Genomic DNA, 16337 nt, shown 5'->3' with positions numbered 1-16337 from the left:
CTACAATGGGCGTCATGGTACCTATTACTTCAGGATGTCACAAAGGTGTATCTAAGGTTAGAAAAAAATGGAAGAACATAATGCACACGCAAAAGAGGGCAGAGTTAAGGTTACACAGGCAACTTTAACTTTCCCATCTCCGGACTTTTGAGTGCTTCACTTTGTAACCACATTTTTTTAATGTAGTTTATTTGTAATGGACTAATGATGGTACTATTCATGCCCACCTGCTGCCCAAAGAACATTGCAGACAGCTCCAAGGCACCCATGGGAGGGAGAGAAGGAGGGTTGGTTTCAGGGGAAGGTGGGTCCCAGGATTTGTATTTATGGCTTCCACTTCTTCCCTTAAGGACCCACCCCTGGGGCTGAAACAGGCCAAGTCCTGATGCTGGCCTAGGACACAAGGGCCTCAGCCGCAGAGGACAGCCTTTGAGAATAGGACCAGAGAAATCCCCAGTTGTGGGATGTCCTTCGTCAGAACCACCAAGCCAGCGAGGTCACTGCAGCCCCCTAGGGCTGGGGCAGGAAGAGAACCCAGGTGTCCGGGCTGTATGTGGTGGAGGGGGCGGCCTTCCCCTCAGCAGGGACACCGTGAAGCCTGAGGATAGATGAGCTGGGCGGCCCTAGCACGGCCCACCTGGGCGGGCTGTGCTTTCAGCACGGGCGGCGCCGAGCAGCAGCACAGTAAGCGAGGGGCGGGGCACTCTCGGAGGCGGGGCTGCCCAGCCCCTCCGCGGGTGGAGTCTCCACGTGCCCCGCCCCTTCCCGCGCTCTGGGGCCTGTGTCCCCGCCCCCGCCCAACGCCATGTGTGTCCGGGTCACGCGCGGGCCGCGCGCAGCTTGGTCCGCGTGCGAGTGAGGAGGCGGCGCCGCAGTAAGTGGCGGCGCTGGGAGGGCGGCGGGGGTCCGCAGCGCGTTTCCGCCGCTGCCGTTACTGCCTGGCCGCGCGGACTTGCCGGTCCTCGCTCCCCCCTCACAGACCCCTCCCCCTCCCAGGCAGAGCGACCGACCGACCGACAGACCCTCATCCGTCCCCCACCCCTCCGCGGGGAGACAGAGCGACAGACAGACACCCCCCCCGGCAGAGCGACAGACCCTCATCGCCCCCCCCCCCGTGGGGAGACTGACCGACAGACAGACCCCTCCCCCTCCCAGCCAGAGCGACCGACCGACAGACCCTCATCCCCACCCTCGCGGGGAGACAGACCGACAGACAGATTCCTCCCCCTCCCAAGCAGAGCGACCGACCGACAGATCCTCATCACCCTCCCCCCCCCCCCGCGGGGAGACAGAGTGACAGACACCCCCCCCGGCAGAGTGACAGACCCTCATCGCCCCCCCCCCCGCGGGGAGACAGAGCGACAGACCCCCCCCGGCAGAGCGACAGACAGACAGACCCTCATCCCGCCCCCCATCCCTGCGGGGAGACAGAGCGACCGACCGACTGACCCTCATTTCCCCCCCTCCCCGCGGGGAGACACACCGACAGACAGCCCCCCACCACAGGCAGAGCAACCGACAGACAGACCCTCATTCCCCCCCTTCGGACAGATGGACTGACTCCCGCCACCCCTCCCCTCCTGCGAGCAGGTTAGACCCGCTCAGCACCCCCGCCCCCCGCAGTGCCCAGACCCCTGCCCTCCAACGTTTTCCCCTCACATGCCGGCCCCTGCAGCCAGAGCCGGCCCCTTCTACACCGCGGAGAGGGACCCTGGAAGCGTGGGCTAGGTGTCCTTGAAGGGTTGGGGGGAGTGAGGGGGAGGGGGTGCTACCTACCCCCTGCTTGTGTGGGTCCCGCTGGTTTGGTTGGGAGTGTGATTTTTGCATCCACAGAAGGGTGGGTTGTACTGTTTCAGCTGTGGGGTATAGTTGAAGCAGTCCAGCTTCTCAGTGTAGACAAGCCCTAAGTTTTATTTTGAAAGCACATTTACACTAAATGTCAAGGCTTGTCTACACTTACATTTTATAGCGCTCTAACTTGCTGGCTCAGGGGTGTGAAAAATCACCCCACAATAGCGCTTTAAAGTGCTAGTGTAGACAGGCTCCGAGTGCTGGGAGCTAATCCCCTCATGGAGGTGGATTACCAGGAGCACTGGGAGAGCTCTCTCCCAGCTCTCGCGTGCAACCATACTCTCACTTCAAAGCGCTGTTGCGGGAGTGTTCCCACAACAGCACTTTGAAGTTTCTAGTATAGCCATGCCCCCGGTTAAACTGGCTCTTTGAATTAACAGTCAGGAAACTGAATAACCATGTCATAATATTAAGGGCATGAAATTAAAAAAACGCCTTTTCTGTGTCTAAACCCCACATAATGGTCAGGTATTTCACCATATTGCACTAGAAAGGCAGTGGTGTGGCACAAAGGAAGTTGAATCACTTTGGGACAACTGAAGCTTGATTGGACAAAGCATAGGATAATAAATCCACTGTAAGGTTTCATGGTAGCAGCCGTGTTAGTCTGTATCTGCAAAAAGAAAAGGAGTACTTGTGGCACCTTAGAGCCTAACAAATTTATTTGAGCATAAGCTTTCGTGAGCTACAGCTCACTTCATCGGTAGCTCACGAAAGCTTATGCTCAAATAAATTTGTTAGTCTCTAAGGCGCCACAAGTAGTCCTTTTCTTTTTGCAGATCCACTGTAGAGGACAATCCTGAATTGGTGGGGAATGAACTAGATGACCTAATAGATCTTTATCTCTCCCTTAGCTAATGTTCTCTTCAGAATCGTACTGTATGGTGTTTAAAGTGTTGCAAAGAGAAAAAGTGAAATATCTAGCAACGATTCAGATCCATGGTATTTTCTTAGTGTCAAAAGCAGTAGTATCTGTGGACATGCCTTTACTAGCAACAGCAGCAGTTTAACATGGTTGTGTAGTCGCAGCACCTCCCAGCGCTATAAAAAACCCACCCCCACAAGGGGAGTAGCTACCAGGGCTGGGAGCATGGCCCCCAGCGCTGGTGCACTGTCTACACTGCCACTTTACAGCACTGAAACTTGCAGCGCTCAGGGGGGTAGGGGTAGGCGTGGGGGTGGGGTGTTTCATACCCCTGAGCAAGCAAGTTGCAGCCCTGTAAACTGGCAGTGTAGACAAGGCCTGTGCTTCCATTCCCACCCGATGGCCGCATTAGCTGTGTGATCTATTAAGTAGATTAGGTAGCGTTGTGTTAATGCAGTGCATTATGGCCTTAAAGAAGACAGTATTGTGATAAGAACATGAGTATGTTTAATAAAGACTATTGTGAAAATATTATTTTACATGCAGAATAACTCTTTTCCAAATTATAATTCTTTTGTTTTTAAAGGATTTATTTTTAAATCCACCAAAAAGGCATCCAGGATAGTATATAAATTTCCTTTTAATAAACAAACCAGTTCTTAGGGTTTTTTTTTTCTCCAAAAGAAAATTATCTCTAGCTGATCAAAAGAATATTTGTGGAGCCCTCTAATAGCCAAACCAATTTTTTGCCTGGTAGGATGGAATTAATTTTTGTTGATGAATTAAAGTATCCCCTGAAAAACTGGGTTTATAAAGGAAATAGTGATGCATCTGTAGTAATAAGATCTATAGCTGTAATTCACAGAAGGCACAGATTAGGGAAAGAGAGGCAAAGGTAATTTTAAATTGCTCTTTGGTCACATTGATTCTGGGCCAGCTGTGGGACGCTAATTTACAGCAGCCTTATGCAGGCTGGGTTTTGCTGCAGCCTAGATTCTTGCTCAGTACTATGGATTCTCTTCTGACACCGTAAGAATGCTCCATATGCCTGGCACTGTTCGGGAAGCAGCGTAACACTGAATATGGCAGTCAAGCATTGGGGGGAATTCTTCCCAGGAGGTTGCAGTTCCTTTTTTGCCCCTGAGATGTGATTTTTTTTTTTTTAAGTAGATGTTGACCAGTTAAACATTACTGGTCAACTAAAACTATATAGGCCCTGATCCTGCAAACACTTTGCAGACATTGAGCTCAGTGAAACTGCTTGCGGACATAAATCTTTGCAGGACTGGAGACTGAATTTCAAGAAATTCAGAAGTGACATCAATGTACTCCGACCACAAACTATGATTTGAACATAATTACATTTTTACTTTGAGAGCGTGCTGAAATGCATCATATGATTAATGTATGAAAAGAGCTCTTGTAATGCATGATATGAAATGAGTGTTTCAGAATTTTTTTAAGAAAAGTTCTTAGTGTTCTATGAATGAATGTGTGCTTTAGAAACAATACTTTTTTTTGTTTTATAATTTATGGTCTCTTAAACAATGTATTCATAAAATGAAAAATGGACACAGGGAAGTGTGGGGAAGATAGACATTTGTCTGTGGGGTATTAACCAACTTCCCATATCTGTTATAATAGAAAAAAGACATTAATAGGAAATACTCAACTAAAATGAATTTCTGATACAGCACAGTGTATTGTACTTTTGATTAAACATAATGGTGGTGCCCTGTGACTGCACTGTCACAATAAATGTAAATCTGCCATTTATGGATTGACAGACCTATAGATGCAAAATATATTCGTGCAAAAAACAAAAGATAGGATAAAGGACCTTATTTTGTCTTTTTTGAGCAGGGGTGGGCAAACTACGGCCTGTCAGGGCTTTGGATCCGGCCTGTGGGATTGCCACCCCCGTGGCGCTGTGGGGCTAAGGCAGGCTCCCTTCCTGCCCTTGCCCCGCGCCACTCCCAGAAGCGGCTGGCATCACATCCCTGTGGCCCCTGGGGGATGAGGAGTCAGAGGGCTCCGCGTGCTGCCCTCATCTGCAGGCTCTGCCCCCACAGCTCCCATTGGCCAGGAACAGGGAACTGCGGCCAATGGGAGCTTTGGGGGAGGTACCCGCAGGCGAGGGCAGGGATGTGGTGCCGGCCGCTTCTGGGAGCGGTACGGGGCCAGGGTAGGCAGGGAGCCTGCCTTAGCCCTGCTGCATGCTGCTGCCACCCCGAAGCGACTCAAGGTAAGCGGCGCCGGGCCGGAGCCCGCACCCTGAGCCCCTCCTGCACCCCGCATCCCAACCCCCTGCCCTGAGCCCCCTGCCACACCCCGAAGCCCTCCTGTACCTTAACCCCCTGCCTTGAGCCCCCAACCCAATGCCCTGAGCCCCCTGCCGTACCACACACCTCTCCTGCACCCCTGCCCTGAGCCCCCTCCCGCAATCTGCACCCCCTCCTGCACCCCAGCTTCCTGCCCTGAGCTCCCTTGTACACCCCGCACCCCTCTTGCGCCCCAACCCCTTGCCCTGAGCCTCTTTCTGCACCCCGCACTCCCTCCCACACCCCAATCCCCTGCCCCAGCCCTACATTCATGGCCCTGCATGCAATTTCCCCAGCCAGATGTGGCCCTCGGGCCAAAAAGTTTGCCCATCCCTGTTCTTGAGGGTTGTACTTTAATATATCATAAATCTGGCTCATATTTTTCAGCCTGTTTTCTGTAATATTTATTGGATTTCAACACTTCAGAGTTTACTGTCCTCTACATGTGCAATGAGGTGTTAATATCTTCATTGCTCAGCAGAATTTTAGATTGTGAAATTGTGAGTAATTTGATACTGTGATTCTTTGTCATATTCAAAGCATACTTTTAATTGATTTTTTAAAATAATTTCTTTTTCTGCTTTAGTATACTTTCCGTCATATGGACAATTCTCTTCCAAATTTTATTTAATTCAGTTAATGAACTTTACAAATCTAACATTTAGCAACTGGGGAATTATAATCTGCTTTTTAACAACAGGAATGAATGCAGTGTTTGAACGTCAGGAGTATTGTTAGTGTTGCAGGAAGCCAAAAAATTGGTTGATATGTGTTTAGTTGCTCCAAGTGAAACTTTTCATTATTTGTTGTGAAGATATTTACGTAAAAGCCATGTATTAAATTCATGACTATCTAAATTATTCTGTATAGAGGTTACACTTACTGAGACTTTTCCTGCCTTTATGATTTTAATCATTGTTAGGAGTCCATTACTGTGATGTGCTAATGCAATGGAGCCAAAACACATCAGGTTACTAGACTGATCTTTTTTTCAACTGCTATAGCAGAGCTCAGGTTTTAGGAACTCTGAAATCAAACAGGGCAAGCTAACACTCACTCATATGTGCAATGGCAAGGCAGTCCCATGAACCATATCAGTTCCATCTTCTATCTCTTTCACTTTTCCTACCATATTCCTAAATATTTTATAAAGATTCTTCTGGGGGGAAAAGTGTGTGCATGGGAGAAGGGAATTGAATAATAATGGATTAAATTGGATACACCATGATCAATATCCTCCCTATAGGAATCAATTTTCAAATATTGTGTATTGAATTCTATCCAATTCTGATTACGATGACTAGTCGTAGGCATCAGTAAATTGGTCATGTACCACCATCTTCTCATGTAATGGATTATACTTCTACCAGGTTTATCAGGTTTTAATTATGATGTTAGTAGGACTCAGGATTTCTTTTGCATTGTATAAGTGTAAAAAACCCCCAAACCAACATCAACAAATAGCTGGAATGTTTTTTCTTGCTAAAATTAAAAACTCTTTTGTTTCTCCATTGACATGATTATTAGAGGTAGTTAATTAACCAAAACTTAGCACTATCAGCACTGTGCTTTACATACTGAATATGCTTGGCACTTTAAAATACTTTAGGAGTTTATCTTCATTTAGTTGGTTTGATTAAAGAGCTCTAATTAGGAACCAAAGAGATTGTTTTACAATTCTTGACAACGAAAATGTAAACAGTTCTTTTGTTCAGAGATGTTCTGGTCACGGGTATATAGAAGATATCACATTCTCCTCCAATCTTAAATCCTGTTGCAGAGAGTGTATTTATTTTTGTAGTTCTCTTCTTTTATGAACGTAATCTTTTTTCTTTTTTCCTTTTTTCAATAGGATTTTACAGGGAGTGTGGTTGCCTGTTCAGCTGCATTCATCATGATAACTCCAGCATTTGAACTGAGCCAGGATCCAGATTTTCTTACTATAATAATCAATGTACCTTATGCCAAAGTTTCTGAGTTTGATGTATATTTTGAAGGAAAGGATTTTAAATTTTATGCTAAGCCTTACTTTCTCAGGCAAGTAATGTAGGGATTTTAAAACCTTGAGCTTCATAAAATAAAAATATTGAAAAGAGAATGAACTTTATTTCTGTGTCTTACAGAACATTCTACTGCTGCAGTTCCTATATTGTGGTCTGCAGAGAACTGGCTGGTTACATGGTGCTGGTTCTCTTCTTGTTTCCAGCTGCCAAATCACATTAAAATAAGCTAAAATATGTTAAATACGCTCCTGATATTACTTTGTCATGTTGGATAAGTAATGCAATCATGAATGGTATAGAAGATCCATGAAACAATTTCAATATTAAGAGGTCATCCGCACTTAAAAAGTTTGACAACCCTTTGCCTATAGTATCTTGTATTTTTAACACTCTTCTTTCTCTTGTTATGGGAACTTCAAGCATCAAGGCACCAGCTCTCATCTCTTGTACATGTTCATTTGCCATAAATGGGGGTTGAGTAGGTGGGTGGAAAATAGTATATCAGTTAGTCTAAAATAACAGAAGGATTTTCCTATCTTGTCATTCTGGGTCAACTCTCTTCATTCCTTGAAATGGCAAAATCCTTTACCTGTTCCACATAGTGCCGATGATGTCTTTGTAATGATGCTGATCCTATCCTGGCTGGGAAAACAGGAATATCAAATTCTCTCTCAAATGCTGATCTCTTTCATTTCTACATGGGGGGTAAACTTTCGAAGTAGTACACAGGGATTTAGCTGCATGACTTCCATTAACATCAATGAGAGTCATGTAGTTAAATCTCCTGTACTGCTTAGGGAATGTGCCATATAGTTTTACTGGTCGAGCCATTAGTCTGGATGATAAATCAGGCGTTTGATAAGATATGTCATTTTTGTTCACAGGCTAACTCTTCCTGGAAGAATTGTGGAAGATGGAAGAGAAAAAGCATCTTATAATGTGGACAAAGGTATTAGTTAATAACATTGATCTTTTTTATTATTAAAAACACAACACGTGAGCTCTACTAATGTACCTTCTGCTGCATTGTAATTACACAGAACTTTTAATTTACTTGCAGCAAAGTATGTTTAACTGGGAATCCTCATGGTTTTGGTTGTTTTTTAAAATCTGTAGTTCACAGTGGTTTATTTTATATACATTTACTATATAAACACAAATGGGTTATGCTAGCTAAAAAGAAGGAAAGTAATGACATTTCCATGTTCTGTTCTTATCTGGCATGAAGAGCTAGCCCCTGGTGTTCATCTACTGAAAGGACATTGAGGGCTTGTCTACACTACTGTGTGGGATCGATCTAAGATACCCAACTTCAACTACGTGAATAGCATAGCTGAAGTTGATGTACTTAGAACCACTTACTGCGGCGTCTTCACTGGGGTAAGTCGACAGCTGACACTGTCCTGTCGACTCCGCTTGAGTTCCTCGTTCTGGTGAAGTACCGGAGTCGATAAATCGACCCCCATTGGATTGATCTCTGCCCGCCGATCCGGCGGATAGTGTAGCCAAGCCCTAAGTGACCAACCACAAGTGAGAGTGGCTTTCATAATAGAACTTTCTGTATTGAAGGCTGAATTCTTCATGGATACAGATCATAACGTTCCTGTTAAAGAAAGGTCTTTGTATATTATTTCTTCCAATGTGACATGAACGATATAAGTCACTGAACCAAGATCACTAGCCCATTCAGCCTGCAAGAAATATAAGAATGAATAAGTTTCAGTAACTAGTAAGAGAACAAATCTCAAGACAGACTTCTGGCTAGTCTTATGAAAGAAATCAATGGAAATACACACATCAGCCCACCAAAAGTAATGTATTGCTGTAGAGACAGGACTAGTAAAGTTTTCGTTGAGCTCCAAAAAGAAATTCTAATTTATGTTAAAGCAGCAATAGTAGAAATACCATACAATACTCATATTTGCTATGACATCTGCATTATCTTTCATATGGTGATGTCAAAACATGGAAGTAGACACACATTTTCAGGCCTCATGGTAAATAATATATACACAAATTGCTCAAGATTTACGAAATTTAATGCCTGGATCTTGTAATCAGATCTTTGCTGAGCTCTGTGCATTGCCTGTTGATTGCCGTGGGACTTAGTGCAGATGTAAGTACAATATCTGCGTGTGTGAAAGTGACTGCAGCATTGGGGCTTAAAATTGTAAACTATCTGGTTCAACAATTTATTCAATTAAAAAATAAAGCCCCACAAGAATATGTTTTGTAACCAAGACCTTGGCTTATTAAGATACAGTCTGCTGCCTCCAAAGGCATGTTTATACACCTGAAATAAAATATGCATCAGAATATTAAATGTGTCTTTCTTTAATCTTATGGTTGATTATTGGAGGGGAAAAAAGTTTTAAAAATAAAAATGTACTTATTCTATCTTTGTTATATGAGCTGTGTCAAGACATCACCATAAATGATAGTGTTGCATTTTTGTGTACCTTTTGAAAAATAATTTAATTTTCCGATTTCTGTGAAATTCATACAATCAGGTTAACTCTAAAAAATGCATAGAGATGAACACATGGGAAAATTTTAGTTGCATGAATGAAATACATCCAAATAGCTTCCCAAACATTTAGCTTCAATAAGAAGAAATGATTGTACATTTTTTTACAGTTTATCTTTTAAATTGTTATACATCTGAACCAAATTTTAATTTCTCTTTCAAGGCATTTTTACAGTTCGACTGCCTAAGGAGACTCCTGGTCAGTATTTTGATGGGTTGGACATGCTGACGGCTCTGTTAGCACAGAAGAAATCTAGATCAGCTAAACCATTAGTGGAAGAGATAGGTATGATTACTGACACTGGTAAATACAACATATTTTAAAAGTTTAACTTGTATAGTTGATTTTTTGTTTGAGTTTGTAAGGTGAATTTGTAAGCAAGAAAACTTCCCTTGTGTGAAGTGCATTACACGTTTACATGGTTTGAGAAAGTGATTTGTAAGAGTTATATTTGCATCTCAAAATATATAACACTTACTAATCCTTTGTTCCCCTGTGTTTGTATGATCCATAGAGGTTTGAGATTCTGCTGCTGCCTTTGTGCTAAGGTATCTGGTCTTTTAGCTCAAGTAATAGTAGCTCATTAGATCTCGTGGTCTCAGGTTCAACCCCTGCAAAAGACCTAAGAATGCTGTTACATATAGAAGAAGGCTTGAATAAATGTGGTTAATTGTGTGATTGTCTTCTTACCAAATAATTAGCAATATCTCTTTCCTTGTGTGTGTGTGTGGTTTTTTTTAATATATGGAGTTGTGATTTTGGGGGTGAAATCCTGGCCTTATTGAAGTCAATGTGAAGTTTGCTATTGACTTCAGTGGGGCCGCAGTTTCGCTCTTGGTATATATCTGGTTTGTCTCTGAGCCTCCATTATCACATGTAGGAATGTGGGGCACTGATCGTGCATGGAGCATTAACATGAGGGTCTCTCTGTATGAAACATTGCTTAATAGTCCAGAATGTGGCTCACTGATTATGTGAGCATTCTGAGTGGTCTTAAGGTGTAATCGAGGGTAGAGCGCAATGCAGTACCCATCAAGCAAGCATAACTGATGAGGCTTGCATCCAAAATAAAGTCAGTCTTTTTGCCAAGTATGTGTAAAAATGGCTCTTAGAGCAAATGCCATTTGGCTATCGAGAGGCAAGAATGAACTATCATGAACCGTCAAATTCTAATCTTGAGTTACAAATGCTGGGGAATACAACCTTCAGTCAAAAAGCTGATATAACCTGACATTCCTTCCAGTTGCCTCCTCCAGTCTCTGCTCATTATCTTAGTCTTCTGTGGATCGAGTCTCTTCAGGCTAGCTCTCATCCAAGGTTTGCTCTCTATTAGGCACTGGGAAGGGTTCTCAGTCATGCTGACTAAGATAAAATGAAGTTTTAGATGTAGGTGTCATACAATCACATGCACATGTTGGTGTCATACAAATACAATCCTCTCTGATCCTCCTGATGGATCCAGAGACATGTCAAACAAGGTGAGTCGTGTGGAACCCTGTGGAACCCTGCTAAAGAGAGTTGTGGGTGCAGGTGAACAGTGACCCATAACCATTCTTTGGGAGCTCTTAAAGAAAATAGTGGAGCCATTTGAGCACAGATTACTCCTGGGAGAATTTTGCACCAAAAATTAAAGGTTCTGCACGCAATATTTTAGAATTCTGCAAAATACTGCATATTTTATATGTCAAAATAACAATATAATCATGCCACTTTCAATTATTTTGGTAATGTATTTCATACCACCTGTCAGCAAGTATGTCTGTAACAATACAAACAACAAAAAAGATTCAGGAAATATTTTTTGACAAATAGATTTCTTACGAGGCATATTAATACAGAACTTTGAGTAATAATTCATTTAAACTACAATACAGAAGTGTATTTTCCGCACTCTTCAGAAGCAGTGCAAAGGCTTGGGGGATTCGGGTAATGGAGGAGCTGAGGGAGAGGGAAGTAATTGTTTGGAAGGAGCCTGGGAGTGAACCTAGAGGGTTGTTGGGTGTGGACGGGAGAAGTATTGAACAGTTGTTTCTTTTCTGGTGGGGGGTAAGGAATTGTTGGGGAGCCTCTCCCATGCAGACCCTGGCTGATCCCTGGCCTCTCTCATTCAGTCAGGCACATCTGCCTCTGTCCCCCCAACTAGCCCTTCTGAACCCTGATATGTGCCTCCCCTGCAGTAGTCCCATGTGCCCTATGCTTTCTGTCCCCCCCATGCCCTGTACCTCCTCACTTGGCCTCGTGAGCAGGGCACTGTGAGGAACGCAGCATCTTCTCCTCTCTATCTGCAGCTGGCTGCTCCCACCCAGGAGCAGCTGACATCCGTTCTGGCGCCATAGTAGCTCCTGGTGGGTGAAAGACATAACTAGTGCCTCTAGCAGAATGTATTTTCTGTGGACAAAAAAATTCTGTGGGCGACATGAATGCTGCACATGCACAATGGTGCAGAATTCCCCCAGAAGTAACAGATTTGTCAGCAGCACCTGATGTTTTGCACTCCTGAATAGAGGTGTTGACATTCAAAAACAACTCCAGAATTTACCCACAGGCTTTCATGAGCTAAGCAGGACATGGATCTAATTTGTATACTGGTATGTGGGCCACACATATGCACACAGTGAATATATACTTACGCATTTGGTACTTAAATGACATTTATATGTACAGCTACTAAATTATCCCCCATATAGTTTTCATGGCTTAGCATTGAACTTTGTAACTATAGTTTATATTTTTCACCAAGCCAGATAGTATCATTTTAAAGAAAAAAAAATCTAAACAGCAGTACATAAATTAATGCAGACTTTGTTATTGCTGAAATCTGTTAATGGTACAAAATCCTTTGTCAATCTTCCATTTTCCTTTCTTTCTCTGGAAACTATAGGGTCGTCTGATACTAGAAAAGTTTTTCTAATAGTTTAAAAAATTAGTAAAACAAAAAAGCCTGATTCATAGATTAACTAGTAATCTTTTCATTAGCTACACTTCGACTAAAGTATCAACTTTGAGATCCTTTTCTTTTGTTATGATACAAAACATTTCTAGGTACCTCTGCTGAGCTAGCTGAGGAGGAGGAGGAGGAAGAGGAAGAATTTGACTGGGAAATTGAACAGACCCCTTATCATGAAATTGCAGAAAGCACTTTACATTTACAGTGCTGCTATGGGTTTGGAAATTTGAAATCAGGAGTTTTTCAGCGATTGCAGGTGTGTGATTTTTCTTTAAAAGCGACCGCTATAAAGTTTATAGTGTTTGGTATGACCTAACATGCTGATTTCAATTGGACTTAAAGTCAGTGCAATAATGTTTCAGATGTGTTCAATTTAGCAACATGTATTTGTCCAGAACAAATCATGCCAAATCAACCTCATTTCCTCCTTTGACAGGTTTACTGGCCTAGTGGATAGTGGGAAGCAGTAGATATGATATATCTTGATTTTTTGTAAGGCGTTTGACACAGTCCCACATTACATTCTCATAAGCAACCTAGTGAAATGTGGTCTAGATGAGATTATTGTAAGGTGGGTGCATAACTGGTTGAAAGACCATACTCAAAGTGTGGTTCCCAATGGTTTGTGGTAAAACTGGCAGGATGTATCTGGTGGGTTCCCACAAGTGTCAGTCCTGGTTCTGATACTACTCAGTGTTTTCACTAATGGCTTGGTTAATCGAATAGAGCATATGCTTATAAAATTTGCGGGTGACACCAAGCTGGGAGGGGTTGCAAGCCCTTTAGAGGACAAGGTTAGAATTCAAGATGACCAGGATCAATTGTAGAGTTGATCTGAAAGCAACATGATGAAATTCAGTAAAGATGAGCAAAGTACTGCACTTAAGAAGAACAAATCCAATTCACAACTACAAAATGGGGAATAATTGGCTAGGCAGTAGTACTGCTGAAAAGGATCTGGGAGTTATAGTGGATTGCAAATTGAATGTGAGCCAACAACATGATGCAGTTGCAAAAATGGTTAATATTCCTGTTAATACCCATCAGAGTGTTGTATGTAAGACATGGGAAGTCACTGTTTCATTCTACTCGGCATTGGTGACACCTCAGCTAAAGTCTTGTGTCCAGTTTTGGGTGTCTCAGTTTAAGAAAGTTGTGGACAAATTGGAGGGAGTGCAGAGCAACAAAAGTGATAAAAGGTTTAGAAAACCTGACTTGTGAGGAAAGGTTAAAAGACCTTTCCCTGTGTAGTCTTGAGCAAAAAAGACTAAGGGTGGGACCTGATAAGTCTTCAAATATGTTAAAGGCTGTTATAAAGAAGATGGTGATTAGTACGTCCACTGAAGCAGAGCCGGAAGTAATTGTTTTAATCTGAAACCAGGGAGATTTGAGTTAATATTAGGAAAATCTTTCTAACTATAAACGTAGTTAAGTTCTGGAATAGGTTGGAGTCTTCTTCATTGCAGGTTTTTAAGAACAGGTTGGACAAATGCCTGCCATCGATGGTCTAGCTTACTTGGTTCTGCCTTAGTACAGGGAGAGTGGACTAGATGACCTCTTGAGGACCCTTCAAGGTCCTACATTTTTATGATTCTATGTCATTGAAAAGATGGGTCTAAAAATGAGGACAAACAATGCTTTGAACTATCAACTTGGAAATGCAAAGATTTTATCTAACGCAAAATTAAATTATTTTATAGTCCATTCTTTTCTCTTGTCTGAATTGCCCAGCTGTAAAATAAGGAAAATAGTACTTCTCTACATGAAAGTGGTATGAGGATAAATATGTTAAAGATTATAATGCCATATAACGATGTAAAATACATATATATGTTACAGATGTGGGAATTTTTTTAGTAATTATGAATCCAGTGTACACCTCAGTTTCCCTCTGTGCTTTGTACTGCTATGTGCTGGGTGTAAAGAGGAGGAGACATAGGTGTTTTGTCACATAGCTGCCTCACGTTACTGCAGATATTTGCTAAGGTGCACTGATCCTTGTATAGGGTAAAAGATTCCTGTTCAGAGACCATCTCAGTTGGATATTCTGGGCAGAGTTCATGGAGAGAAACAGGAGTGCTGGAGCCCAGACACTCGGTCTTGGAAGCGATGAGGCTGTGTGGCCTACCCTTGAGGAAGAGTGGGACCTCTTAGGGATCTGGAATGCTGAAGGGGTACCTTTAGTGAACTGTTTAAAAGTTGAGGTGTAGCACATATCCTGTGGATCCATGGCAGTATATTAGTGAAGTCAGTCAGAAGATAGATACGTAGGTTGCTTGTTGATAAACTGTGGTTTTGTTTTCAGAGTTAGTGCTAAATGCATACATATTGTTTAATATAATTGTAAACAAAATCTTGACTTTATATCCAAAACTTAGAAGTGGATTTTGAAGGATATACTTTATAGTTTGTTGTATGTGTGTAGTCTAGGGAGAAAGTTCTAGCTAACTTGCAAAAGAAGTGCATCAGTCTGGACTAATTACTGCATTCTTGTCTGACTATATATGTTTATGCCAGATGTTCACAATAATAAAATTATTAACTAGATAGTAAAACTGCTTATGGTTTTGGAGTTATCTGAGTAAAATGAACGAAAAAGGACACTTCAATTATTCATATTGGTGATACAGTTATTAAAAACAATTGAAATAAGATTGGTGTATGTATTATTTGCTTAGAAGAAACTGTTACTAACTTTGACCCCAGTCCTCCAAGTTGTTCTGCTTGGGTAGATTCCATAAAGTCAGTGGGGCACTGCTCAGACACAGGAATCTATGTGTGTGGAACAATTTGCTGGATCAAAGTCTTAAACTGTAGGCTTAAATCTGCATTGCTAATATACACTAAACAGTTTCTTTGTTTATTGACTGTTTGTAGTTCATCTCCAATTTATTCCAGCCTGGAGAGAATAAGGATTACATAAAGATATCACAAATATGTACAGCATTTATTATGGTAGTAGATTACAGACAATTTACTAACTAATGTTTTGTTTCTGTACATAATACCAAGAGGTAGAAGTACTAGCTGTTTCTATCAACTCTAACTGTAATGCCAAGACCATATAACTTGGTTACTGCATGAATTATTATGTCTTAAAGTGGAAAAGTGAAGTAACGTTGGGGGAAAGCTTTCATATTCTAATAGCACGTATATTAATTGGTCTGTTGCCATGGAATTCCTGCAGAAGTACATATTACACCCATATTAATGCCCCATTAGTTTGATTATTACAGCGAAATTCCAAATTACTAATGATTGCCCACTTCAATATTAAGAGTGTCAATTTGTGCATAAACAGTCCTGCGATCTCAGGTGCAGAATGTAGAAGTCAGTGGGGATTTGGGGATACACAACATGTTGTAGGACTGGGCCCTAGAATTGCAAGAACAATAATGCCTGGTTTTTGTCTGTATCTTTATTGCAATAGCTTTCATTAAGTATTGCAAATTTGAGGCATTAATGAAAAATAGTGCATCTTTTTCTTTGTAACCAAGAGAAAAGTCCAAACAGAATGTATAGTGTTTGAAACACCCAAGGCATTTGGCCATTTTTTATTTAAGCAACTCAGTCTGTATTTAAAAGGTGTGGTGCAGGTGAGCAGAACTGATTGAAGTAGATTTAACAAAGATAGCACCCAATTTTCATTATTACAATCAACATGGAATCCACAGCAGATACATTATGAATCAAAAAGCAGTAGAATTGTAAAATATGGGGGAAATACTGGATCCAGGTCAGAGCTTTTTTTATTTCATCGTTTACTGTTTCTACTTTAAGCTAATGTCTTAAAAACAAAAGAAATGTAATTATATTAATTGT

General features: G+C 42.0%; 1 protein-coding gene across 1 annotated transcript in view; it reads left to right on the top strand.

The window, feature by feature from the left end:
• The first annotated feature begins 789 nt into the window (after positions 1-789).
• Positions 790-16337, top strand: part of SHQ1 (SHQ1, H/ACA ribonucleoprotein assembly factor) — a 99754-nt gene continuing 84206 nt past the window's right edge. The window contains exons 1-5 of the mRNA XM_074957499.1: positions 790-874; positions 6890-7074; positions 7925-7989; positions 9731-9853; positions 12611-12771. Coding sequence (XP_074813600.1) covers positions 6932-7074; positions 7925-7989; positions 9731-9853; positions 12611-12771 — 492 coding nt within the window. The 5' untranslated portion in view covers positions 790-874; positions 6890-6931. The remainder of the gene's footprint in view (positions 875-6889; positions 7075-7924; positions 7990-9730; positions 9854-12610; positions 12772-16337) is intronic.

This window comes from Natator depressus, chromosome 7, assembly GCF_965152275.1.
Source record: "Natator depressus isolate rNatDep1 chromosome 7, rNatDep2.hap1, whole genome shotgun sequence".
In the NCBI taxonomy this organism is placed as follows: domain Eukaryota; kingdom Metazoa; phylum Chordata; order Testudines; family Cheloniidae; genus Natator; species Natator depressus.
Note: the sequence above shows the minus strand (reverse complement) of the source record. Positions and strands in the feature narration are given on the sequence as shown.